General features: G+C 42.6%; 1 protein-coding gene across 1 annotated transcript; it reads right to left on the bottom strand.

Annotated features, from left to right (window-relative positions):
• Positions 1 to 861: 861 nt before the first annotated feature.
• On the bottom strand, positions 862 to 2,063 carry LOC149469206 (claudin-24-like). Its single transcript, XM_089669677.1, has one exon. It carries the CDS (start codon positions 2,001 to 2,003, stop codon positions 1,341 to 1,343), a length of 663 nt encoding a protein of 220 aa, XP_089525803.1. The 5' UTR covers positions 2,004 to 2,063; the 3' UTR covers positions 862 to 1,340.
• Between the last annotated feature and the right edge of the window lie 24,088 nt (positions 2,064 to 26,151).

Raw genomic sequence — 26,151 nt, 5'->3', positions numbered from 1 at the left:
GATACCAATTGTAATAATTTTTTTATTAAATTCTGTATGAAACAAAGTTCATATATACAACTATTTTGTTTGCATTCTCATAAAATAAACTTGAAGAATATTAGCCACATTAAAGTAGGTATGGACCTGTCTGAGAATCCACTGAGAACAATAGAACATTATTTCTCTATTAGGTTCCTTGAGAAATCCTATATTCTGTCTAGTGTAAAATATCACTTCCCGCCGAGTACAATTTCCTTTGGCAGGTTGTCATTTAACTCAAATATCACAAAATATATTTTTTCCCAATTAACTTTTATATTCTCTCAAACACGTTAATTAGAACCAAAGTATATAATGCAAATTCTGGTATGTCAAAAGGGAGTCATGCGTTAAGGCATGGACAGAAATGTTGTGCCACTGACAGTAACTCATTGGAATCACTAGAATTATTCCACCTGTAATTGGTTTCAAAAGACTTATGTTCCTTAATTCTATGGTTTTATTCCAGTCAGATAATTATATTCACAGTGGTGACATATAGACTCTATAATGTGTTAACACTTTGTTACCTTGCAAAGGGTATTTGCATAGCTGTAAATGCTAATTCTTTAGTAATGGCATACTGGTAAAACGCTTCCTGATACGTACTACTAGAAGACATGTCTTGTATTTCAAGAGCTCATTAATAAGTGCTATACATAGTTACTGTTCTATATACTTATTTACATTTACTTTTGCCCATACTTGTGGTAGTTCTACTTGTGATCTATATAATAAAGCTACATTTCAAAATGTGATTACACTTAAGAGTTTTCTGTTTGGACCAAAAACTTTTCCCTTTGCATAGACACATTATTTTTGTCAAGAATATACACAAGCTGAGTCTCATGAGTTTAATTGAATGATTTTGTAGCAAACAATTAAGTTTTAGTATCAAAGGTGGTCATTCATACAACAAATGATGTTTATCGGTAAGATGTTAAAATTAAAATGCCATTTTAAGGTTGTTGCACAGCCATTTGATTTGTTTCCAGGGACCCAGGTGTTCATCAAAACCAGAAGGATGTAGTTTTTTTTTCTTGGAAACCAACACTTAGTATGATCAACAGCTTCAGAGATGTCTCAGATTTTTAGGTAATCATTTACTATTTGGGAGAACCGTCTTCTGGAAAAAGCAGAAAAGTTGTAACCCTGAAAAGTGACAGTAACACCTTTTATCTCCATTGTTCTTTAGAATAAATGTGATACAGGGTAATAGTAACAAAGTTTGATTTCAGAACAGTTAGTTTAACAAACAGAAAAATGAATTAGGTGCCCAATTTAGTAGGGTTTCTGGAATTAATTTTAACAAACACTTTCTATACAGTCAGGTCTGGGTATTTGGAGTCTACAGCTGGATACTGTTTATGATATTTTGTAGGTGTGTAACATGCAGTTTTTGGATCAGAAGATATAAAACAGTAGGAAGAAGCAAGCAGAGTGCCACCAACTAGGAGAAAGAACCCTCCAAACCAGCCCATGAACAAAGCTTCACCAAACTCCCATCTTGGGACAATGTCTGGAATAGTTTCATCCCAAAATTCTTGGACGGTGTCATAAGCCACCCAGGAGACTGGCGCCAAGGCACTCAGACCTGCTGTCCAAAGCAGTATGCCTCCTAGAAGTAAAAGTCGATTTTTGGACTCCTGTCTTCGCTCTCCAATGTTTACACAGTCCAAGCCAAGACCACAGATGGAGAGACCGAGAATCCCAGAGCCAATAGATAAGCACATTAAAATCCTGGAAATCCTGAGTTCAGCTGACAGAGCCAAAAATGAATCAAAGTCCTTGCATTGCATTCCTCCTTCTTCCTGAACAACACAGGTCTGCCATAAACCCATAGTCCAATTTTCTAATTCATTCAAATCTAAATTCAAGTTTTTCCAAAGTGGCACAAATGTGGTAACACAGGACAGAACCCATCCTGCAAAGGACAACAACATTCCTCCAAACTGTACGTAAGTTCTTTTGGATAACTCCATGCTTTTCAGTTATTCCTTGACAGTACAATGATATGCACTGCCCAGCAGCTATCTGGTGTCCAGAAGCTGATAGTGAAGTGATAGTTGTGCCTTTCAGCTAGTCTGTATATAAGCTCTACCTGTTAACCCCATCAGTAACTTTCAAGCAAGGTTTTCTTCAAAAGACAGATAGGGTTTCATATACATGGAGGAAAGATTCTTTACAACCATGAGTTAAGTATATGATAAGCATTTGATCCGTTACCTTTGAATTTGCTGGGTAAAATTATATCCCAATGCCTGATGATTACAAGCCAGTGGGTGAACAAAGAAGGCTCTATGACCCCTCACCCTAAAACACAACAGTAATCATTGTGTTCAATATGGATTAATTAGATCTAAAATGTGATTAAAGCCTCCTCTGTCTGCGTAACAGGACTTCATTGTAAGAGTTTTACTTGAAACTAGGGTAACTAGAAATGGTCAAAGGAAAGTTTTTCAGCTTCAAATAGACTTTTATAGCTTTACTTCATTAATTAGTCTGCGTCTAAGTGATTATTGTCTCAGTTTCATTGTAAAATATGCTTGAAATCAGGGACAAAACACAAATTGAAAGAGCTAAAAGCACCTGCAAACCATTTGAACTTGACATTTAATAGAGTGGTTCAACTTCTAGGTGTGAACAGACCATATTCATGGAGAACACGCATAATTCAGTGTGTAATAAGATTAGAGGGCATTGCACATACAGAATAGAGGAAAGGGAAATCTTTTGGTTTTCATAGCAACCAGATGTTTGCATTTGCCAATCAAGAGATATGGGCAAACATGACACCTTTTTCTCCACATTAATAGTTGAGGCTTACTGTTTGCTATACTAATATACATGATGCTATATACTGGCAAGGTATTAAAGAATCATGCTACTAAATGTATTTTACATCATGAAATGTTTTTATTTTCATAATTATGTTAGGTATATTGAAGCTCATTTGAAGTCTTACACTTTTTTATTGCTTTATAGTCCTGTATTCTCACTTGATTCTTATGTGATTGATTTTTGTGAGGAAATGTCCTAAGTTTAATTTTCGCTCAGAAATAATGTTGTTTTTTGCTCTCACAATGCAGTATTCTATGCTGGTATAGCTGAATAACAGGCATATCCCTCAGCACAAATGTCTCTACTCAGACCTGTATTGGGGCATGTTAATGCTAATGAGAAGTAGGTTTTAAACTGGACATAGATGGATCAAAATGTGGCCAGTTAAGCAGGGACTGGACAAATTTCAATCCAGGTTTGGCCACTGTGGTTGAACAGAAGTCTTCTGTTTAACCACCCTGTCTTAAAATAGAAAAAAATCTGCTCGACCAGTGCTATAGGCAATAGGGACTGATCTGTGTTTACTGACAGCAGGGGAATGGTTTTGCACAGAGCAGCCCCAATCCTCCTCTTCTTGGGTCCCCTACCGAAGCTCCTGGCTCCTCTCCCTCGTCGAGTGTCAACCATAGGAAGCCGCTTCCTATGGTGGTCACTCCCAAACAGGGCTGTTTGTGTCTATTCAGACACACAGCCCAGCTCAGCCCCATCTCCCGCTCTCTGCTCACAGGTTTTGAATGACAGCAGCAGTAGCTAATGGCTGCCGCTGCTCTCAGCCAAGCCTGTGAGAGTTGGGAGAGAGGAGAAGAGCTGCTGCAGTGCTGGACTGATATCTATATGTATGTACACTGTATATATGTAATATATCCTTCCTCATCAAAATACACTCTCTGAATAAAGTGCTGTAGTGCCTGTGCAGAATTTCCTACAAATCCAATATAAAATCTGTACACCAATTCAATATAAATAATCAGTGAATTCAGCATTCAGTGTATCCCTTTCTTCCTCCTCAATTTCTAAATTGTTTATTTTTTTATGTATGTAGCTTTTTTTTTTAATTCTTTATTTATGAAATTCACATACAGTAAAAGATAACCAGGAGAAAGATTCACCAGAATACAGAGAGACCGGTACAACCAAACCAAATTTGAGACAGGCACATGAGATAGGCCATAGGGGTTCATCGAGTTTGTATGTGAAAGTGAAGTATCATAAACAAAGAACACGGCACATGAGAGGCAACAAAAAGGACAAAATCATAGCATTGGATAATCACTTAAATAACCTCCTAGGAAGAGGATGCTAGAGCATAGAGAGCTCAGGCCAACTGTATAATTACAAATATGTGAAAGGTAACGTAGAGAGAAGCAATTGGAAATCGCAATTACCATGCCAGTATCAGAAACACAAAATAAAATAGGGGGAGAGAGTAAGAGGGGGAGAGAACCCCGCTGTAAAATACCGTAGAGACTGGAACCAAAAGTGAACAGAAAAAAAGGATAGAGCAGCGCAGAAAAAGTTATGTGAAAGAGGAAGGGAGCAGAAAAAGAAAAGATGTAAAGTATGGGAAAACCTGAGCAAGAGCCCTATAGATTTGCTTCCCCTCCCAGGTTGAGAAATCAAGGCATGTAGAGACAAAACATCAGTGGGAATCAGTAAGTTCGGTCAAGTAAGCCTCCGTAAATACAAAGTATTGCCATGGAGCCAGGTGTCCTGAAATATCTGGTCCTTGTTATACAGGGTGGCTGTGAGGTTCTCCTTGTCCCTAAGCTTGTTCACCTTCGAGAACCATAATGAGAGGGTAGGAGGGTGATTGTCTTTCCATCGTAAAGGTATACAAGCCTTGGCTGCATTAAGCAGCTGAATAGCGAAAGAGGACTTATATTTTTTGATGGGTCTCCCCGAAAGTTGCAACAGGCAGCCGGCCGGATCGTCACGCAGGTCTACAGCTGTAAGATGTTTGATAATATCAGTCACTCCATGCCAAAAAGGCTAGATCCTAGGGCACTGCCAGAAGACATGGAGGAAATAACCTCCATCTGCTCCGCAGCACCAACACACAGGAAACCACAACGAAATACGGTGGAGCTTAGATGGCACCTGGTACCAGTGTGTGAGACGCATATAATTGGTCTCCTGAACTTTGGTGACCAAAAAAGACTTATGGACAAAGTACAAGATCTTTTCCTGTTGTGACAAGGTAAAGGAGACGCACAGGTTGAATTCCCATTTATATAGGAAAGGAGGAAAAAATCAGGTTCTGGGTGGATGAGAGAAGAGTAGATGATGGAGAGGCTATGGTGAAAAGGGTTCACCGTTGTGGCAAAGAGTTTCAAAGGCAGTCAACTTTTGAGAAATACCAGGAGTAGGCGATAGGAGCAAAGCTGAAGACCTCTCCAGAAACTCAATGGGGGATCCACCAGACGAATAAAATCTTTAGCAGAAAGATCCCCAGTAGGGGTGTGAGAGTCCACTAAATGGGAGTAGCCAGCAGTAGTAAGACGGGCCAATTGAGGGTCCTCTTGTCCTGGAGAAAAATCAAGGTTACCCTGAATGGGAACCAAAGGGGAAGGTGACGGAGAAATAGACGTGTTGCAGAATGCTTCTCGGTCAACCACAAGAGTGGCACCAAGAGTTGGGTATGCAACTAGGTCAGGAAGCAAGGGACTCAGCAGCTACGGTCGTGTCCCCCCCCCCCCGAGTCCTCCAACTCCATGGCCACCCAGTGCTTGGCGTCCCCATGGCAATGCCAATCAGCAAGGCATGCAATGTGAACGGCTCTATAATAGGAGCGATTATCCAGCAGAACCACCCCTCCACATGTCTTAGGCACAGCCAGGACACGGAAAGCCAAACGTGCCCCCCCCAATAGAGCAAATAAAGGTGCGGAATAAGGCAGTAATCTTCCAAAAGGACATGGGAAGCCTGATGGGAAGGGCTTGTACTAGTTATAGTATACATGGCAGTACTGTCATCCTTAGCGCACTACATTGACCAAACCATGTCGGTGTAAGGGATTGCCATTGTAGAAGGTCTACTTTAAGATGAATAAGCAGAGGGATGAAATTTGCCTCATAAAGGCATTCAGGGTCTGGTGTGATATTAGTACCCAGTTACCTGTTCGATTCTGAGGTCCAGCAGAGAGAGAAAGAAGGCGACTGAGGACTGTGGGTTCGGTGAAAATATTCAGTGCCGAAGACATTGTGAGATTGATTTTGAAGTAGGAGAGGCTACCACAGACCCAAAGAGCCTGCAAAAGGTTGGGTAGTGAGATAGGTAGGAAAAAAAAATAAGATCATCCGCAAATGCGGCCACTTTATGTTCCCTGGCTGGCTTACGGAAACCAGAGGTGTTGGTCTGCTCGAATTGTACATAAAAGAGGTTCCAGCATCAAAATAAAATCAAAGGGGAAAGAGGGCATCCTGACGCGTTCCATTGTTGACAGGAAAGAAGGCAGATCTAGTTTCATTAACTTTGACAGATGCTGAGGGTTGGGAGTATAAAGAGGTAATCCAGCGAAACATGGATGTACCAATCCCAATATGGGCCAAAGTTGCGTGCATGAACTGCCAGTTTACCCGGTTGAACTCCTTCTCGGCATCGGTAGAAAGCAAATTAAGCGGAGTCGAAGCAGTTCTAGCAGCATGAATCATGTTACAAACACATATGGTGTTGTCCTGTGGTTCCTGAAGCAGAACAAAGCCCGCCTGGTCCCTGTGTATGAGGTTCGAGATGTGAGGCACCAGCCTTTCGGTCAAGATTTTCACAAACAGTTTCAAGTCAGTATTCAAAAATGAGATAGGGCAGTAGCTACCGCATTGTGATGGGTCTTTATCTTCCTTCGGAATCAGAGAGATGTAGGCTCTGAGAGCATCCGAAGGTATAGGCTGTCCCTTTGCCAGGGAGTTGTAAGCCACCACCATATGGGGGGGAAGTAGGTCAAAGAAGGTCCTATAATACAAGGCCGTCAGGCCATCTGGACCCGGAGCTTTCTTGGGTTTGGAGAGGGAAAGCGCCACCCCCAGTTCCTCTACTGAGTTAGGGGCTTCCATCTCCTGGTGAGTGGAGGGGGGTAAGGTTGGGCATACCAGACACAGATATATACGAACATACAGTATCGCTTGCTGCATATCTCGTGGAACTTCCCGCGCGCCGTCCGAGAAAATGTTGTACAGTTTCTGGAAAAACTTAAAAAATTCCCTGGCCATAGAGTCTGAGGTGAAATGTTTGTCTGGAGGCCGACTTATTATGAGATATAAAGGCACAAGGGCAAGTGCTGCGAAGAGCCCGGGCCAAAAGAGTACCTGGTTTGTTGGAATACTCATACATGGTGCGGTGGGGCCAAGCCAATTTTTGTTTAACCTTGTAAAAGAGAAGATATTTAAATTCCTCTCTGGTCTTCAAAATATCCTGATAGGTTGCCCTGGCAATACTGGCTGGAAGGCGCTCACCGTCTGAGTTGGGCCAATAAAGTGGCAATGTGAGAGGAGTGCTCTTTTTTAAGTTTAGCCGCAATTGCCATCAGAGTACCCCGGAGAACAGGCTTATGGGCCTCCCAAAGCACTTGGGGCTTAGCAACCAAGTCGGCATTCAGGAAGAAATACTTTCTGATAGCATTCCAGAGTCACCTTAATTTCAGGGGACTTAAGCAGGGCTTCATTTAGATGCCAGGATGGAGGACTACTGAGGGCAGGCCCTATCTGCAACTCTAGGAATACAGGGGCATGGTCTGAAAAAATTATATTACCGATACGCGTCGACTGAACGCTGGGAAGATGTTTTTGTTGGACAAAAAAGTAATCTAAATGGGAGTATGTTTGATGGACTGCAGAGTAGTAAGAATAGTCTTTCACGGTGGGGTGGGATATACCAGATGTAGCAAATGGAGTTCGGCTTTCAACCGTTTAAGACAGGAAAAAGAGAGATGAGAGGAGCCCCTGGAGACATCCAGGAGTGGTTCCAGTGCAAAGTTGAGGTCACCACCAAAAATCAAGGAGCCCTCCATAAAGTCTAAGAACAGCGGGAGCAACCCACTCAAAAAGAGCAAATGGTTCACATTAGGGAAGCAGACATTAGCAAAGGTCACTGTAAAGTGACCAATCTTACTTTTGACAAGCAGGTAACTACCCAACGGGGATAGACCAAGGGACCGTTTTGGCTAGTAAGATACTAACACCTTTCGATTTGAACTGTGGTGTACCGTCAGAAAGTCTCAAAGAACCTAGGGACATGGTTTACCTGAAAATGGGTTTCCTGTATAAATGCCACCTGTGTCTTACCTTTTTCAAGTCCAGGAGAAATCTGGAACGCTTATCCGGGACACTCAGGCCCCTGACATTAAAAGAGACAATTTGCAATGTGCCCAAAGTATACGGAGTGCCGAACAGACAGAAGAAAAAAGGGGCACCCGGGAGGGGGGGACAAAGGGAAAAGAAAAAATAAACAGAGCAAAAGGGAGAACGGAAATAGAGACATCAGCAAGGGAGATATGGGGAGCAGAGGAACAGAAAGAAGAGATTAATAAAGAGGGAGAGAAGGGGGGGGGGAGGGGGAGAAAGGTAAGGAGAAAAGAGTGGAATAAAGGGAATGATGGAAAAAAAAAAAACCCTAAATGGACCAAAGAGAGAGGGAGTAGGGAGGGGTTCCCTGGGAGTAAAAAAATGGATATAGACTATATAGGAAATGCCAGGGATAAGAAGGAAGGGAGAGAAGGGGGGGGAAATATAAGGGGTGGGAGAATGAGAGTAACAAGCTAATAGAATTTTTCCCAGAAACTCCTTTCAGGGTGCACAAGAATACACCCTTTAGGGTAGGCCCTATGGGGGGGTAGTAGATTAGGAAGCACGAGAGAGGAGAGATGCACGGGAGAGTCTGTCCAAACTATTAACTGAAAGTAAATGCATCAGAGGTCCAAAAACTGCAACATTGTCAATCTGACATAGAAGATGCAGAATGCAACATAGAACAATAATAAGAGGATACCTCACAGCTGCGTCACCCCTAAAGACAGGGGAGACAAACACCCACATGGCAGCGAGAAGCAGCCGGCCGGAGAGCCCCATGACCCCCCAAAGACAAGCACCGGAAGATGAAACAATGCCGGGCATGATCCATGTGATCATGATCAGGGGATCATAGCCACGAGACTCCCCAACTGGGCACCGCTCAACGAAAATAGGCAAAGGTAAAAACAACACACCTGCCACACCATTAATAACAATAAAATAAATGAACAATAAACAACAACAATCAGAGTAGGACCATCAGGGAGGGCTCAATTATATGAGACCATCCTGCCAGATGTAGTCATAAAAGGCACTGCACGATAGGCAGAGGGCAAGACAGGGGCCCGGTCCAAATGATGGTCAACCCCCCCGTGCAACCAACTGCCTAAGCGAGGTATGATCTCTGCATGGAAAGAGTAGGAAAATCCTAAAACCAATATGTAAATTACCAGCCACATTCTCAGAAAAAAGAGAGAGGTAGGCTCCCACTCATGAACAGGGACTAGAGTTATTATTATTATTATTATTATTATACAGTATTTATATAGCGCCAACAGTTTGCTCAGCGTTGTACATTACAGTGGGAGAAAATACATGAGACAGTACAGTAACAATACAATAAAATACATGAGGGGTTCGAGGGCCCTGCTCCTTGGAGTTTACAATCTAGGAGGGAGGGGAGAGTGGCACAGGAGGAAATAGCTGTGGGGGATGGAGTGGGTGGGGGAGCGGAGGAGATCAGCAGTTAGGGTAGGGCGGGGTAGGCTTCTCTGAAGAGATGGGTTTTCAGGCACCTAAAGGTGAGGAGGGTAGGTGACAGTCTGATGGATTGGGGTAGTGAGTTCCAGAGGATGGGGGAAGCACTGGAGAAGTCCTGGAGGCGGGCATGGGAGGAGGAGACCAGGGAACTAGAGAGTAGGAGGTCTTGTGAGGAGCGGAGAGTACGTTTTGGGTGGTAAATGGATATCAGATCGGTGATGTAGTTTGAAGCAGTGTTATGAACAGCTTTGTACGTCAATGTTAGTATTTTGAATTTTATGCGTTGGGCAATCAGAAGCCAGTGGAGGGATTGGCAGAAGGGGGTGGCAGATAAGGAGCGGTTAGTAAGGTGGATGAGTCTGGCTGCAGAATTCAGGATAGACTGAAGAGGGGATAGCCTGTGTTGGGGTAGGCCAGCGAGGAGGGAGTTACAGTACTCAAGTCATGATATGATAAGGGAGTGAATGAGTTGCTTTTTAGTTTCTGGAGTTAGGAACATGCGAATTTTGGAGATGTCGCGGAGGTGGAGTCTGCATGAATTTGTCAGCGATTGGATCTGGGGCTGGAAAGACAGATTGGAGTCTAGAATGACACCAAGTACTCTGGCTTGCGGGGTGGGGCTGATGGTGGCGTTGTTGATCGTGATGGAGAGGTCGGGGGGGGCGCGGGCTGGGGGGAAAACTAGGAGATCGGTTTTGGCAAGGTTTAACTTGAGGAAGTGGAGTGACATCCAGTCTGATATATCGTTAAGAAGGCTAGTGATTCAGGCGGAGACTGAAAGGGTAAGGCGAGGGGTAGAGAGATAGATTTGAGTGTCATCGGCATAGAGATGGTAGTTGAAGCCGTGGGAGTTTATCAGGTGACCAAGGGAGGAGGTGTAGATGGAGAAGAGAAGGTGCCCGAGGACAGAACCTAGGGGGATCCTAACAGAGAGGGGGAGTGAGGGGGAGGTGGCAGCGTTATAGGTAACTCTGAAGGAGCGTTGTGATAGATAGAAAGAGAGCCAGGAGAGAGCGGAGTCTCTGAGGCCAAAAGAGTATAGTCTTTTGAGGGGGGGGGTGGTCAACTGTGTCGAAAGCCGCAGAGAGGTCGAGGAGTAGTAGCACTGAGTAGTGGCCATTGGCTTTAGCGGTTAGCAGGTTGTTGGTGAGTTTGAGTAGGGCAGTTTTGGTGGAGTGTAGGTGTCAGGGATCGGTGTCCCTGCTGCGATACGCCGGGCGGCGCATGCCCAGGACACCGATGCATTCCAGGCAGCGGGACCCGGGCGATCACGATGGCCGCGCATGCGCACTCGCGGTCACGGACGCTCACCTGGCACCAATGACAGCGCAGGGCGGGCTATTTAAACAAGGATAGAGGTATGTCAGATTGCCGTTTGGTCTTTTGTTCCTGTGTTCCTGTACCTGATCCTGTGTTACTCCGTTGCCGACCTCTGCATTGTACCTGACTCTGATTGTATCCTGCTTAACCCTTGGCTTGCCTGACCATCCTTCTGCCTGACCCTTGTACCGCGCTGTCCGCTAGTCACTGAACCCGGCTTGTGACCTCGACCATTCTCTGCCTGCTCCTCTGGTACCTCGCTGCCCGCACGTTGCTGACCTGGCCCGCCTGACTACGCTTTCAGCCACCCAGACGACCCATCCATCCCGCACGGATCACTATTAGTAGTCTGCCTGCCTCTTCCCATCAGACTCCATTCCCGCAGTCCCCTACCGGTGCTCTCTACCACAGCCGGATGCACTCGGGGGTCGCGACCTGGTTCCAGTCTGCACCAAGTCCATCCCCACCACCAGGGGCCCTGGTGAATAGCAGGCTGGGACTTAGAACCCGCGCCCTGAGGAAATCCGTGCTGTGGGCTGCTAGAGACACTGCCAGGTGGTTCCTGACAGTAGGGAACGGAAGCCAGATTGTAGGGGATCAAGGAGGTTGTTGTCGGTGAGGTGGGAGCTTAGGCGATTATAGGCTAAGCGCTCAAGGAGTTTGGATGAAAATGGCAGCAGGGAGATGGGTCTAAGGTTGTTTGGGTCGGTGGGATCCAGGGAGGATTTTTTAAGTATGGGAGTGACATGCTCATGCTTCAGAGGGGAGGGGAATGTGCCAGTAAAGAGGGAGAGATTAAAGATGTGAGTGAGGGAGCGTAGGATGGAGGAGGAGGGTGATCGTAGGAGTTGTGTGGGGACAGGGCCAAGGGGGCAGGTGGTAAGGCAAGTTTCAGAGAAGACCTTAGTGACCTCTTCGGTGGTAACGGGGTCGAAGGAGTGGAGTGTTGAGGGGGTTTTAGCGTGAGGGATGTTGGGCGGGGTGGAGGTCACATGAAGCAGTCCCTGGGGGCCCAGAGGCTGCAGATGTCAGCATCAATCCTTTGTGACAGACGGAGAATGTCTGGGTGGTTCACAGCTTGGAGCTCTGGAGCGATTCTGGTGGATCCGTTGCAGACGTGGAGGAGGTAGACTGGAATATGAGGTCCTCAGAAGGTAATCTAGCCAATTTGGAACTTCCACCACAGGCTGTTCCAAGAAGTCAAACAATGCTGGCAGTTGGTCAGGTGAATGTAGAAAGTACGACGCTCCTTGTTTAACCACAATTAAATGAAAGGGGTGACCCCAACAGTAAGTGGCACCTGAGTCCCGGATGATGTCGAGAAGTAGACACAGCATACCCCTCATTTGATAAGTCATGCAGGATACATCAGGGTATATATACGAAGCGCTGCGCCATCAAAATCTACCGAGCCTTTTTACCATACTTGTCTTAGGATCTCCTCTTTGATAGCAAAGAAGTGCACCCTGCACAGTACATCTCTTGGAAGGGCAGCAGAGAAAATGTTTCCAGAGGGCCTCCCACACGGTCAACACGATCCAGATCCAAGTCTGGGGGGGGTGTACCCAACAACTGATTAAGAACGGCAGTCACTGTCAGGTGGAGGTGTATGCCCGCTGTGGCCTCTGGTAAACCCCTCAACTGCAGATTATTCCTCCTGCTCCGGTTCTCTCCATCATCAATATGAATTTGGATGTCAATATGCTGGCATAGATAGTGAATTTGAGCCCGTTCCAAGGCTGAGAGGCAAGTCTCTGTGTCAATGGAAGTAGATTCCAGCATGGTCACTCTCTCCTCGACTGAATCAATCTGCTGTGGGAGGTCATGGATCTCTCTCGATAGAGTGTTGACAATAGGGGTTGCCATAGCCTGCATGTCCTGCTTGGATGGCAGGTCAGCGATCATGCCCCTGAGGTCATCATCTTGGTGAAGGGAGTGGGGTCCCCAGAGGAGTCCGTGCAGGGCAATGTAGGCGTAGAGATAAGAGAGTCCGGGCAGGTAGCCAATGTCATCGCTGCTGCTGCAGAGAGTAACTGCGCAACAGCCAATTTCCTGAGGAATGAGGATGAGGAGGATACAGCCTGGCTGGATTTTGTCAGTGCCATCTTAGGTGGAATGGCGGCAGTCGAGGCCGGCGACCCCACCAAGTGTTGCTGCAGGAAATAGTGTGTGATCTCCTGGTTATGAGGTCCCCCGTGTGCCGAGGATGTTTCCAAGCACCCGGCATGTGTTGCAGCTGTTAGAGCGGGCTGTATTGTATGTCTGGGCAGCAATCCTGGCAGAGCTCTCCAATTAGCGTGCTCACGCCACCATGTTCATGCCATGCCCCCCATGAATGTGGCTTTAATGATGCACTCTAGCACCTGATAATTCTGCATGGAAACTGACTTAGGGGCCCCAAACTGTGTGTTAACTATTTATCCTAGCCTTTATATACTGCAAAGTCATCCTACTAGCTAAATTCATATACAGTAGCTGCTGGTATCCTCCTTAGAGTACCAGTGTGTTCCATGGTTTTAGCACCGCCCACTCCATGAACCCATTGAAGACCATGCACTGCTACTTAAGCCTATGTGGAAAGCTGCACAAAACAAATTAATGTGACCAAATGCTGCAGGCCAATCTGGAAAACGTGTACAATGTCTGCTGAATCAGAATGGAAATAATTATGTGAAGCCTAAATTATGTTGTAATGAGTAATGTTGTATGTCGTAATGAGTGGGTTTGTTGACAGTCTGAATTTATCTTGGAATGAATTAGCAGCTGGCTAGTAGAGTCTACCCATTAAATGGAGTTTCTCTTTAACAACATTAACAATTCAGTACTGTCCGTGATACTTTTTTTATTTTATTTGCACTAACATACAATTTTGAGGACAAGCTTTCGGGGAGTATTCCCTTCTTCAAGGTCCAAGCAGTACTGTTACAAAGTTTTAGCAGAATGTTAAAAGATATGTGGGGATTGAGAAAAAAAAAAAAGCAGAAAGAAACACAAGCCTAAGGTTAGCCTAGAGATAAGACACAGCAAAGCAAAAGCAAGGACTGGGGGGGGGGAGAACAACACTCACAGAGGAAGTCATAAATATGTTGGATAATGATTGAGGAATCCCATGTCCAAATTAAGGCCTTTATCTCTTGTGTCAAATAGAATTATCATTCTTAGTTCAAAAGTTTTTCTTTCCTGAATGGATTTGAAATTTCCTTTTAAGAACTAAAATATTGAGGTCTTCCATAATGTGTTCTGGTTGTGCGAAATGGTGTCCCACAGGTGTGCAAAGGTCATCTTTTTTATCATTCTAGTATCACGGACAGTACTGAATTGTTTCCGTCACAAGTGCACTAATACAGCTACAATCACCTCTTTAAGCACATTAAAATTTATAAAACTGACTACAACTGTTTTTAATATTTAAGGTGCCAGTTCAATTTTCAAATCAATGTTTTCAGAAACATAATAATCAGGTTAAAACAGAATATATTTTAGCCCTGGTTCACACTAATGCAGTGCAGCACATTGCATGTGATTCGCACAGAAAACGCACTACATTCCTGTGCAAATCACATGCGATGTCTGTGCGGTGCAATTTGAGCCATACACTTTGTATGGCTCAAATCACATTGCATCCGCACCAAAAAGGTGCAGGAACCTTTTTTGTTCCCTGCACCTGATTCGCATCGCATGGGTGTTCACACCCATGTGAAGCTAATTCTGGTAATAGCATTGCGTTTTGCGATCTGTTTCAGGGTATAATTAATTTAACATTGACACCTGTACCAGATCGCATGGATGCTGTGTGACTGCAATGCGGTATGGGAAACACACAGGATTCGCTGCATTTCCCGCACTGCATTAGTATGAACCAGGGCTTAAAATCTTACCTTGAGCAGAGTAGAACTATTATACACTGGTTATACATGAATAAAAGGGTGGTTCCAGTTTCACTTATGCGTGTGATTATGAGGCCATAACTTCTTTTATTCGTAGGATGAAAAGCAGAGACCACTTTGAGGAAAAAGATCCTTGGTCTCAAAATAGACATTTCTTTGTTTAAAATCAAATGAAGCTCCTTTCAGGACAAAGTGGATAACTGAGACCTTTCAGGCAAAATGTTGGTCACAAAAGAGGCAACCTTATGAGATAACATGATGGAAGAAACCCTGAATAGATTCAAATGGAAATCTAGAAACACTGAATATACTAAATTTAGATCCCGCAGTTTAACTGGATGCCCAACAGGAGGAGCAACATGAGCAACCCCCTCTATCAAAATATGAATTAGAAAAGTATTAGACAGGGCAGATACCTAATTCTTGATGTGGTAAAAGGCAAATGTTTTCCTACACCTCCTCTTGTCATCCACATTACACATATCTGCTGTGTCAAAGAGGCTATGTGTACATGCTGCACAAATGCTAAAGAAAATAGAGGTGGATGACTGCCCACCTGTGTTCCCTGTGTGTTATGCTATGTGCTGCTGTCAAGATTTTAACTTGTTGAAATAAAAAAATCCGACTTTTATCAGTGGGTGCACAATCATCCACCTATAGTTTCTTCAGTATTCTGAGGTTGAATCGGACCTGCACCCTGTTTTCTCAGGGCATTATCGTATTGGACAGACTTGGAGCAGTGCATTTTGTTTCATTTTCACTACGCATGTACATCCCTGGTCAGCAGAGCTTTCTGTGCTGGGAGCATGCTCTCTGCATGCTCCCAGCACAGTTACTGAGCTGTCAGAGACAGCTTTCGGTCTGTATTAATGATTGAGAGTTGGTAGGACTGGCTCCAGATCATGTGACTACTGGGACATCCAATCACAGTGGTCATGTGATCAGCCGATCTTGCGTGGGAAGGGGTTAAGCATAATCAAAAAAACAGACTCCAAAATGTCCTTGTCTCCATAAATTGGGATTCAACAGCCAAACTGGTAATATTGCCAACTGAGAAGCAGTATCAAGACATACTGATCCAACGGCGCTACCAAGGTACCCGCTGCATCTGCCATCAGGTCCCATGGCCTAAAGACAACGCAGTCCAGCTTCTTGCAAAATAAAGAGGCTAACACATCACGCTCAGAATACCCAAATGTAGACATAGCTCTGGAATACCCCTGATGGAAAGATCATTCCCATGGATCCAGATATTGCCTGTCTGCCAGTTCTCCATCCCGAGAAGCAGCACCATAGAGATCACAGGAATATGAAACTGCTTCCAGCATAAGAAAGATTCTACCTCCAATTGATGTCACAACACTGCTGATGCCCCCCAATAATTGATGGGAGCCACCATTGTGGCATGTCCAATTGAACCAGGATAGGAATGCCTGTCAGGGAGGATATGGCCCTTTGAAGTACAACAAATGAGGTGCTCACAATGTGCTCAATTTATCAAGAGTACAACAACCCAGAACAGACAGAGGATCCAGAGCACCACCTTATTTCAGAAGACTGGTGTTCAAAGAGTCAATCATCCAGGTTAGAGAGGAAAAAACTACCCCCTCACAATGCCAGGGACAGAAGTCACCATAAGAGAGACACCATCGGATGAAGACTTAACTGGATCATTTTTGTCCAGAGAATGACTGGATTGTTCCATGAAGTGGAAATGTTCCATTGCAAATGTCTGGAGTTGTGCAAATGGAACTGCTTGGAAGATGGATTGGATAATGACAATCTCACATTCATCTGCAGCTCCACAGGGAAAACAAATGTTAAAAATTATAGCTGTCGAACTTGACTCTGCAGTTTTATAAACTGCTCCTCAGGCAAAAAGATCTTGGCTTAAAAGGTATCTAGAAAACTAACCTAGTACCTCAAGCAACATAAAGGAATTAGAGATGACATATTGAAGTGCATGATTCATCTGAAGTCTTCCAGGGTCTACACCGAGACTGACATATTGTTGTTCAAGGTCAGAGAAGTTTAAGTGCACAGTAGCAGATCATCCAAGTATCTAATGACTGGAATGTGTCTGAGATGGAGACTAGAAAATTGATACAAGAACCTTTTGAGAACACTCTTAGAGATTAATTAAGACCAAAAGCAAAGGTCACCAATTTATAGAAGTTGTTTCCCACAGCAGAGTAAAGAAATTGCAGATGGCCTGGTAAGATAGAATTGTACTGTACAAGTCGTCCTGCACACTGGACATTTTTACAGCTCCTGTTTTTGGCTTGTGGCATTTTTTGTTTTTTTTTTTACCTCCAGTAAACTTCCCAACATGTTATCCTATGTGTCCAGCGTTTTTTGGCAGGGGAGTTTTTTGGCTGGAAAAAAAGCCCCAGAACTAGTGGGTTTCTAGAGGGGTTTTGTAGCTGTAAAAATGCTCTAAAGCTGAAAAATGTGGAAAACAGGCATTTTTGGGCATTTTTTAAGCCAAAATTGTTTTTTTGTGTGTAAAAAGTGCGACTAAATGCTAATGCTAAAAAATGAAGAAAAACTCACGTTTTTAACATGACTTTATACAGCTAAGGCTACTGGCGCTTTTAAAATGCCCAGTGTGCATGAGGACTTAAGACTGAAACAAAAAATTTCCACAATGAAGGGAGGCATGAACTGATAGAATAGATTCTATCCAAAATGATTAAGGACTTACAAAGGATTTGAAAGCTTTAAGTCAACAATGGAATGAACATCCCTATTTGAATTTCAGAGCTGTAAACAAGTTTGCATATAAAAAGCCTTGAAACTTTTTATTTAAAAGAATGGAAGTGAAAAACTGCTGGAGCAAGTCCTGAACAACTAAAAGGAGTCTGACCTATGATGTTGAGACACGGGAAGGCACAAAGTTAAGAAGTGAGACGGAGGCCAAAGGTTAAACTCTAATATGGTTAACCTCCCTAGCAGTCTGATTATGTCAGTATTTCTGTGCTCAAAGCGGTACATTTTCTTGCATGGAAATATGTCGTTTTTTTATTGTAGGGCTGTAAATTTTAGGAATAACTCACTGAAATCTGTCCGAACAAGAGTCTAGTAAACATTCTGGGTATGTTAAAATTTTAAACAGGAAATCATAAATTATAATTTTAAAAATAATCATAAAAAACATAATAATAAATTTAATTCAATAATATAATCAAACCAAAACCACTGAAATTTGAAATAGAGCGCCAAGTTCGCACATCACTGATCTTAGTCACAGATTCATTTTCAGTGTCTGATGACAAATTTCCCCACGAATCATTATCACTCAATTCTGCAAGTGGTCTGCAAGTGGCAGGAGGAGATGGCTGGGGACACTGCAGGGCGGACATCGCGGGAGCGCAGGACAAGATAAGTGCAGAAGGAATCCCGGCGCAACGCTGCAGGGTATTCCCGAGTGTAGCTGGGGGTTACCGCTTGTGGTGCTGAAGCTTTAACCCGAGCTACACTCGGGAATATCGCCAGGGAGGTTAAACCTTCAAATTCTACCTCCAGCAAGGTTGCATTGGCTGTGCAAGCTTCACACAGCTCCTGGACAGCCAACAGGCATCTTCCCATTAGGTGAGGTTGTTCCAGCATGCAGAGGCAGATTTATCTGATTTTTTATTTCTCAGATTGTCACAGAGCCTGAAGAGTACCTGGGGTAAATGAGCAGTATTTCCCCCCCCCCCCCCCCCGAGAAACTTTAGTAAATTTCTCCAGGGGCAGACTGACCATTTGGAAACTCAGGCACTGCCCGAGGGCCCGGGGTCAGTAGGGGGCCCCATGAGATGCCCCTGGTACCTTTTTCTTAGGCTCTTTTGAGTTTGGGCAAGGACACAGGGGCCCCATGAGTTGTCAGTCCGCCCCTGGTTGTGCCATGGTTTTACAGCCCCAAGACTCCCTACTTAAATTTTACCATTACAGCTGAAAAGGACTGTATGCTGTGCTTTGCAGCTGCCAAAATTGTATCTTGGTTAGGAGAGTTTGACAGGTGGTACGCTCATTAAAGTCAACAGGTGCGTGCTGCAAACACAAGTCAAGTGCTTGGTACTCAGTTGCTGTATACACACACACACTTCATGTATTATGTGTTGGGTAATACTTTCTAGGGTTATGTGTTGTTGCTAGATATAATGCATTGTTTTTAGTATTTAATTTATATACTAATGTAATTTGTATGTTTACTTTAATTTAATTAAATGTAATACTTATTTAATTTGTATACTGTGTACACACACATTTCATGTGTCATATAAAATATGTTGGGTAAAACTTTCTATTTGTTGTGAGCTATAAAACATTGTTTTCTTATCTAATTTGTATCTTTTAATTAATGGGAACCATGGCGATTCTTTTTAAATATATCTCTGAATCTGCACAGTATAATGTTATCTCGTGGTGGTTGGTAGATGCACCTGGTCTTTAAGTAGTTACTGAACCCCTTATTTTATGTCTTCAGTTTTATTTTCAGTCACATAATAGATTATTGTTCTGGTAAAGTTACCCTGAACACAAGGTAGACTTTCTGTGAGAGCAATGCAATGGGAAACATGATATGAACATATATAACAGAATGGAAGTGGACAGTCAAGTTCTTGGCATTTCTTGGCTGACAGCAAAGGAATTAAACTAAATAAGTGGAAAATCTATTCTTTTCATCTTGTTACTTATTGTCGCACGATTAAATATGCTGAGAGATCACTTTAAAGAGACTTATTCAGATGTTTATAGAAACTTATGTGGTTATCTAAAGGTGGATATAAACATTACATCCAAACTAGACAATTTTTCATGTGAGGATTACTTGCCGTACTAAATAAAGTATACTTTATAATATTTCAAACTACAGACAATAAATGTTCTTCACCTTTTGGCAGTTAATTCTGTTGAGGCAACAAGAGTTAAAAAATGTCAAACAAGACTTTTCACCAGGCATCCATGAGCACTCTTATTGAAACAGCTTGGCAAACACTTTGCACAATCGTTCATCCTGGCTTCACACCCCTCCAGATGTTTTGTGCTCTGGAGTTTGGGAGTCTCAGCTCATTCCAGATTTTTCATTTGTTTCTTTTTTTCCCCTCCCTACCACGTGCTGATCTATTTGCATGCCGGTTGACACCTTTCGAGAAAGAATGTCTACAGGCGGCCCGAAAAGTCACACGTTTAACTGGTCCTATAAGAAACCTCCACACCACCTCCCTGCCTTGCTTACCCTCCTCCCTGTCCCCCCCTAGTCTCCCATCCTCTTCCCCTTTCTCCCCCTTGTATGGTCTTCCCTTTCTTCTCATCTCTGATCTCTTTTCTATATCACCTATGCAACTGTACCAGCATCCTACCACAGCAATGACTATACTTTCAGTATATGGGAGAGAGTCCCTTGTCTGTTCTATGACCAGTAGAACAAACATTGACATTGCCATGAATCCTAATTATATTTACTTTGCATAATAATGTGTTCAACAGAATATATTTACTAAGATTGCCAAAAAAAAAAGTGCGGCAAAAAAAAGCCAAACTTTGATCTAGGGGCCACAATGACAACACTGAATATGTAGAGATTGCAATTTTGTTTCAAGCATTTGTAGCACAAGATGTTAAGGCAGCTCTCCTAGTGGCTGCCATACAACTACACCAACATATTACTGCCCCTTCCCAGCAGGGTACAAGATTGGCTGTACATTTTAGCAGAAGGGGAACCCATGCAACCATGCCACAGTGGTAGTGACCCATTGGCAGGCCAACTACCCCATTCTACTCCAAAATCCATGACAGTGCTAAACACCTTTTCTACTCTCTTCTTGCTTTAAATCTTTATCCCAGAACATTGCAGTCATAGAATATCCAGTCAGCATAGGGTAGGTTACGTTTTAACAGCTTTATATTAACATAACATGTTAGCAACCAATACTTTCTTCACAAAGAAGCATTTCCAACATGCTTTAAAGCAGGTTTCAATACAACAAAGATCTTACAGAATTGCTAATACTCAGGTGCTTACATCTTCACAGGTGTTCAGTTAGACCATATAAAAGGTGGAAACTCTGTCCTGTCTGTCTACAGAAGGCTCTCCTGAAATAAGGGCAAAGTCTTCAACTTTGGATGCATGGATAAGTCTCTCCCCCAAAAAGGGGATTCTCAAGCATTCGGTACACCTTATGGCTCCTGGTCTCACTCTCTTCCCATGGAAAAGACTTTACTTCATTGGGAAGCAGATCTGTTTCCTGGAAGAGGTGGCCATGAACCAAACTCCTAGCTTCGCATGATAGTGGCTGTTCTTGTTCTTTGTAATCCAGGACTCCCTTCTGTGGTGAAATACATGGTTATTGTATACTGTGTCCTTGCCAAAATTGCCACCCAAATCTTGAGAAACCTTTGTGTCCACTTGCAACACAGACCTCTCCACGATGGAGTCTGAAGCCCACAGCAACGGGAACATTATTCCAATGTTGGATCCTCTTAGAAAAGTTCCCACACAAATATATTCCGGACATGTAAGGAAATCTAGTGGCACATTAAGATCAATGCAGCAGAATTCTCTCAAATACTTACAATAGGGTCCTAACATCTTGCTACACATTGAATAAAAATATACAGTTGATCTTGCAGAAGTCAGAGTAAACTGATGTCTAGATTTAAACATGCCATGTATTTAATTTTAGGCAATCTTTTATGAACAGTATGATTGTATGAAAAGACCAAAAGAGACAGCGATGCAGAGAAGCACCATTAAATACAGTTATAGTTTCTGAGAAAATACCTTTCTGTTGCTTTAATTATAATTAAACAATATTGGTGAAGCGCTTCACATGAAAAACTAAATAAGTAGGTGCAATGGTATAAAAATACATGTAAAGTGACCACACTGTATTGAAAGGTATTGATAACTATTGCTAAATAATCCCCCCCAAAAAAATATATAAGTGCCAAGTGCTGAAAGTGCAAAACAGGTCATGCGTTTGCTGACTAGATCGTGCCAAAATACAATAAATGGACAGTAAACATAATACACAATAACATTGCACACTCTGAAAGTGGAAAGTGCTCAGTATGGGTATGAATATAGGTTAAAAGTAAAATCCACAATAAAATTCAAAACAGGTCATGCGTTTGCTGACTAGACCGTGCCAAAATACAATATATGCACAGTATACATAATACACATAATCCTGATGAAGCCACGTGATATCGTGGAGTAACGCGTAGAGCGCAGTGATGTACTTCTGGTTAAGCACTTCCGGCAGGCGCCATCTTTGAACACCCAGCACCTTGCAGTACACCCACAGCACATGGGCGACCAGCTGTATGAGATCTGCTATACTGTGAGTGTTCTCTTTTGGATTGTTTTTATTTGCTATATGGAATAAACAGCATTTCACTATGGAGGCTCTCTTTGTCTACCTCTCTATGGCCTTGTGATATCCCGGGGGTATTACCATCTGAGGGCATAAGTGACCTGGCAGAGAAGATCGAGTGCTACTACAGGAGTATTATTACAGAGATCCCCAGTCTGGTGGAGCTATTTTACCTAAAGCATTGTGGCCCTTAGGGGTCGCATGGTTAAGGTGAGGAGGCACTTTAGCCATTTTTGGATTATGATATACACGTGTGGCATGATAACACGCATCATGTTTGGAGTGGAGAATTGAAGCACTGACATCGCGGTGTTTGTTTGCACATGAAATATCAAGCAATTTGTTATTGCACTTTATTGTGGATTTTACTTTTTACCGTTATTCATACTCCTACTGAGCACCTGTCACTTTCAGTTAGAGTGTGCAATGTTATTGTGTATTATTTCACTGTGCATATATTGTATTTTGGCGCGATTTAGTCAGCAAACGCATGACCTGTTTTGCACTTTATTGTGGATTTTACTTTTAACCTATATTCATACCCATACTGAGCACTTTCCACTTTCAGTTAGAGTGTGCAATGTTATTGTGTATTATGTTTACTGTGCATATATTGTATTTTGGCACGATCTAGTCAGCAAACGCATGACCTGTTTTGCACTTTCAGCACTTGGCACTTATATATTTTTTGGGGGGATTATTTAGCATTAGTTATCAATAACTTTCAATACAGTGTGGTCACTTTATATGTATTTTTATATCATTGCACCTACTTATTTAGTTTTTCATGTGAAGCGCTTCACCAATATTGTTTTTTTATGTCATACATCCTGTGGTATTGGGAATAGGCGGTAGCAGCTTGCATATATTTGGGGTTGTGTTTGTTCATACCAGTGGAGCGCAGGGGGATTATATATTTTTACTTATAATTACTGCTAATATAGTCTAAGTCCCCGTTCACACTGGATGCAAATTAGCATGCGATTTGCTTGCCATGCGATTTGCAAATCGCATGCCAAGTTGCACCCTATTTTCCGCAATTAGAGCGGTCATGTCGGTGCAGGTCCGATTTGTTCGGAGCCGCACAGATTTCTAAAGTAGTGCATGCACTACTTTTTGTGCCATTTGCATAGACATCTGTGTCAGATGTCTTGCAAATTGCAACTGAAATCGGCATGTCACCCGACTTTGAAATCGTGCGACTTCACTGTAAGTCGCACAATTTCAAAGTTGGTTTTGATGTGACCGGGGTGTAACTCCTTGCTGCTGGATTGTACATGTATTTTATTAGTGCAGAGACAGAAGAGATTCATGAATGTAGAGTTTTATGAAAGATTATTTACTCTTAAGAAAGATAAAGAAGCCTAATGACATCAATATCCCAATATGCATCTGGAAAGCGAAAGGATGCCTATTATTATTATTATTATTATACAGGATTTATATGGCGCCAACAGTTTTACAAAATGAAGGTAGACATTACAGTTACAATACAATTTGGTACAAGAGGAAACAGAGGGCCCTGCTTGTAAGATGCCTAGACTATGACTAGGAAGTGCTGGGGATCCAAATATTTTATATATCTTCACAACCAAAGATATTTGTTTTGTACAGTCTATAGTATAAAACCACCCTTTTGTTTGTTTCAAAACAGATTGAGAGTGCAAGGCAAGGCCAGTTTTACACCTGTGCAATGCAGTAATACACTCATATTAATATGTGCTACCTTGCACACTAACATGCAATTTGGTAAGACAACCCGTCCAGTAACCTCAGATAGTGGCCACTAGTAGTAGATAAGGCCTTGGGCTTGCTGGTCAGTGGGAGTAAAAAAAAAATAAAAATACATACAACCCCCTGTGGTCAGTAGGAGGCACAATGCCCCATCACGGGTATTAGCTGGAGGAATAGCGCCCCTGTCATTGGTGTCAGTTAGAAGAAATGTGACCCATCGTTGATGTCAGTGGAAGACATAGCTCCTCATCATTGGTATCAATGGGAGAAATTGTGCCCCATCATTGGCGTCATTTGGAGGAGTAAAATAGTGCCCTATCATTGGTGGCAGTAGGACAAATAGTGCCCAACCGTTGGTTTCAGTGGGAGAAATAGTTCCTCATCATTGGTGTCAGTGGAAGGAATAATGCCCTATCATTGATGTCAATATACAAAATAGTGCCCCATCGTTGGTGTCAGTGGGAGGAATATTGCCCCATCATTGGTGTTAGAAGAATAATATCCCATTGTTGGTGCCAGAGAGAGGAATTATGTCCCACTGTTGGTGTCAGTGGGGGAACAGTGCCTCGCATGAATGGGAGGAATAGTGTCCCAAGGGCCAGATAAAGAAAAGCAAAGGGCTGCATCCGGCCCACGGGCCACAGTTTGGAGACCACTGCTCTAATGTAGACATGTGCAAAACAAAAAAATGTGTTTTCTCTCAATTCGTTATTTGACTAATTTCTTTTCAATCGATTCATTTAATTCGTTTTTGGAATTAGTTTCATTTAAATTCAACCGAATTCAAAATTTTAAACGGATTTGAAAATATTTCTAATGTTACAATCCATAATACACAATCCATATGTGTTTTTGATGGTATTTGGGCTATATGAAGAGTTGTGCAACCATATTGGAAATTTCTATTTTCTTCAGCAAAATTTTCACAGTGCCTTTGTTGATCACTACTCCCGTCACCATAGCGCAGCTTAAAATTTTTATTTGTTTTTTAAAGTATTTTCTATTTCTATTCTATTATTTTCTATTCTATTCTATTTAAATTTGAATTCATTCTATTCAAATTTCGGAAGACCGTTATATTCTATTTTGTTCTTTGGTTTTCTATTCTTATCTTTCCTATTCTATTTGATTCTTTTCTATTCTATTCCTTTATTTTCTATTCTATTTTGTTCTGTTTTACTCTATTCTTTACTATTCTATTATTTTGTATTTTGTTCTATTCTTTTATTTTCTATTCTGTCCTTTTTTTCTTTATGCTATTATTTCGATTTCTTTATTTTCTATTCTATTTTATTCTATTCTTGTTTGTAAATTGTTTTCGAATCGATTCGAATTTCGGCCGAATTTCGTTGCGTTATTTTGGATTTGTTTAAATTAGTTGCCAAATTTCGATTCATAACGAAACGAACCGTACATCTACTCTAGTGTATTGTGGTGCCATTCAAAATTAATCATCACAATGCACTACCGTTTGCATAGTCATTTGGCCAGGTCAATGCACGTCAAACTCGAGAGGATCTACATTCCCAAGTGGCACTGCCCCACTCAGGGCCTGGTGCATTCCTCTGATGTGATTGCACCCGTGTTTAACTGTTATTATTCAGGCCTGTACAACATCCCCAAATCCAACACCGAATCTTCTTATACAAATGGCCTCTCTCAGCTGCTTCAATATGTAGAACGTACTGCCTTACCTACTGCTGATCAATCATTGGACGATGACCACATGGACCCATCTACCACAGGTGAAATACTCCAGGTGATCTCACTGTTGCTGACTAGTAAGAGCTCTGGCCCCGATGGCTTTTCCAATGCCTTCTATACACAGTGTAGAGGCACCTTGGCACTTTTTTTGAACTCAACTTTCAAATCCATTTCCGACACATATCCCTTTGCTCACCAGTCTCAAAATGTTTATATTGCCCACACAGTGTCCAACTACTGTAACCTGATCAATGTTGATCTGAAAATCTGAGCAAAATTGTTAGCTATTCAGTTATTACTTTTTATCCCCTTGGTCATAAGTCTGGATCAGGTGAGCCTCATGCCCACATGCAAAGCATAGGACAACACCATCAAAAAATGTTTTTAATTTCCCACTACCAAAAGCAAAAGATACCCCTTTGTCTACTCCCTTTGGACGCTGAGAAGGTGTCTCTCGCTCACACCCGTTTACTGCTGGAATTTGTACATTACAAAAATGGCATTGTATTTGCACCCCAC

The sequence above is a fragment of the Staurois parvus genome, unplaced genomic scaffold (assembly GCF_062004578.1).
Source record: "Staurois parvus isolate SC_StPar_1 unplaced genomic scaffold, SC_StPar_1.0 ptg000080l, whole genome shotgun sequence".
Classification (NCBI taxonomy): domain Eukaryota; kingdom Metazoa; phylum Chordata; class Amphibia; order Anura; family Ranidae; genus Staurois; species Staurois parvus.
The sequence above is the reverse complement of the archived record's forward strand: the minus strand, read 5'-3'. Positions and strand labels throughout refer to the sequence as shown.

What these genes read in the sequence shown, in the direction of transcription:
- LOC149469206 (XM_089669677.1), bottom strand. Translation starts at nt 2,003, where the DNA reads ATGGAGTTATCCAAAAGAACTTACGTACAGTTTGGAGGAATGTTGTTG.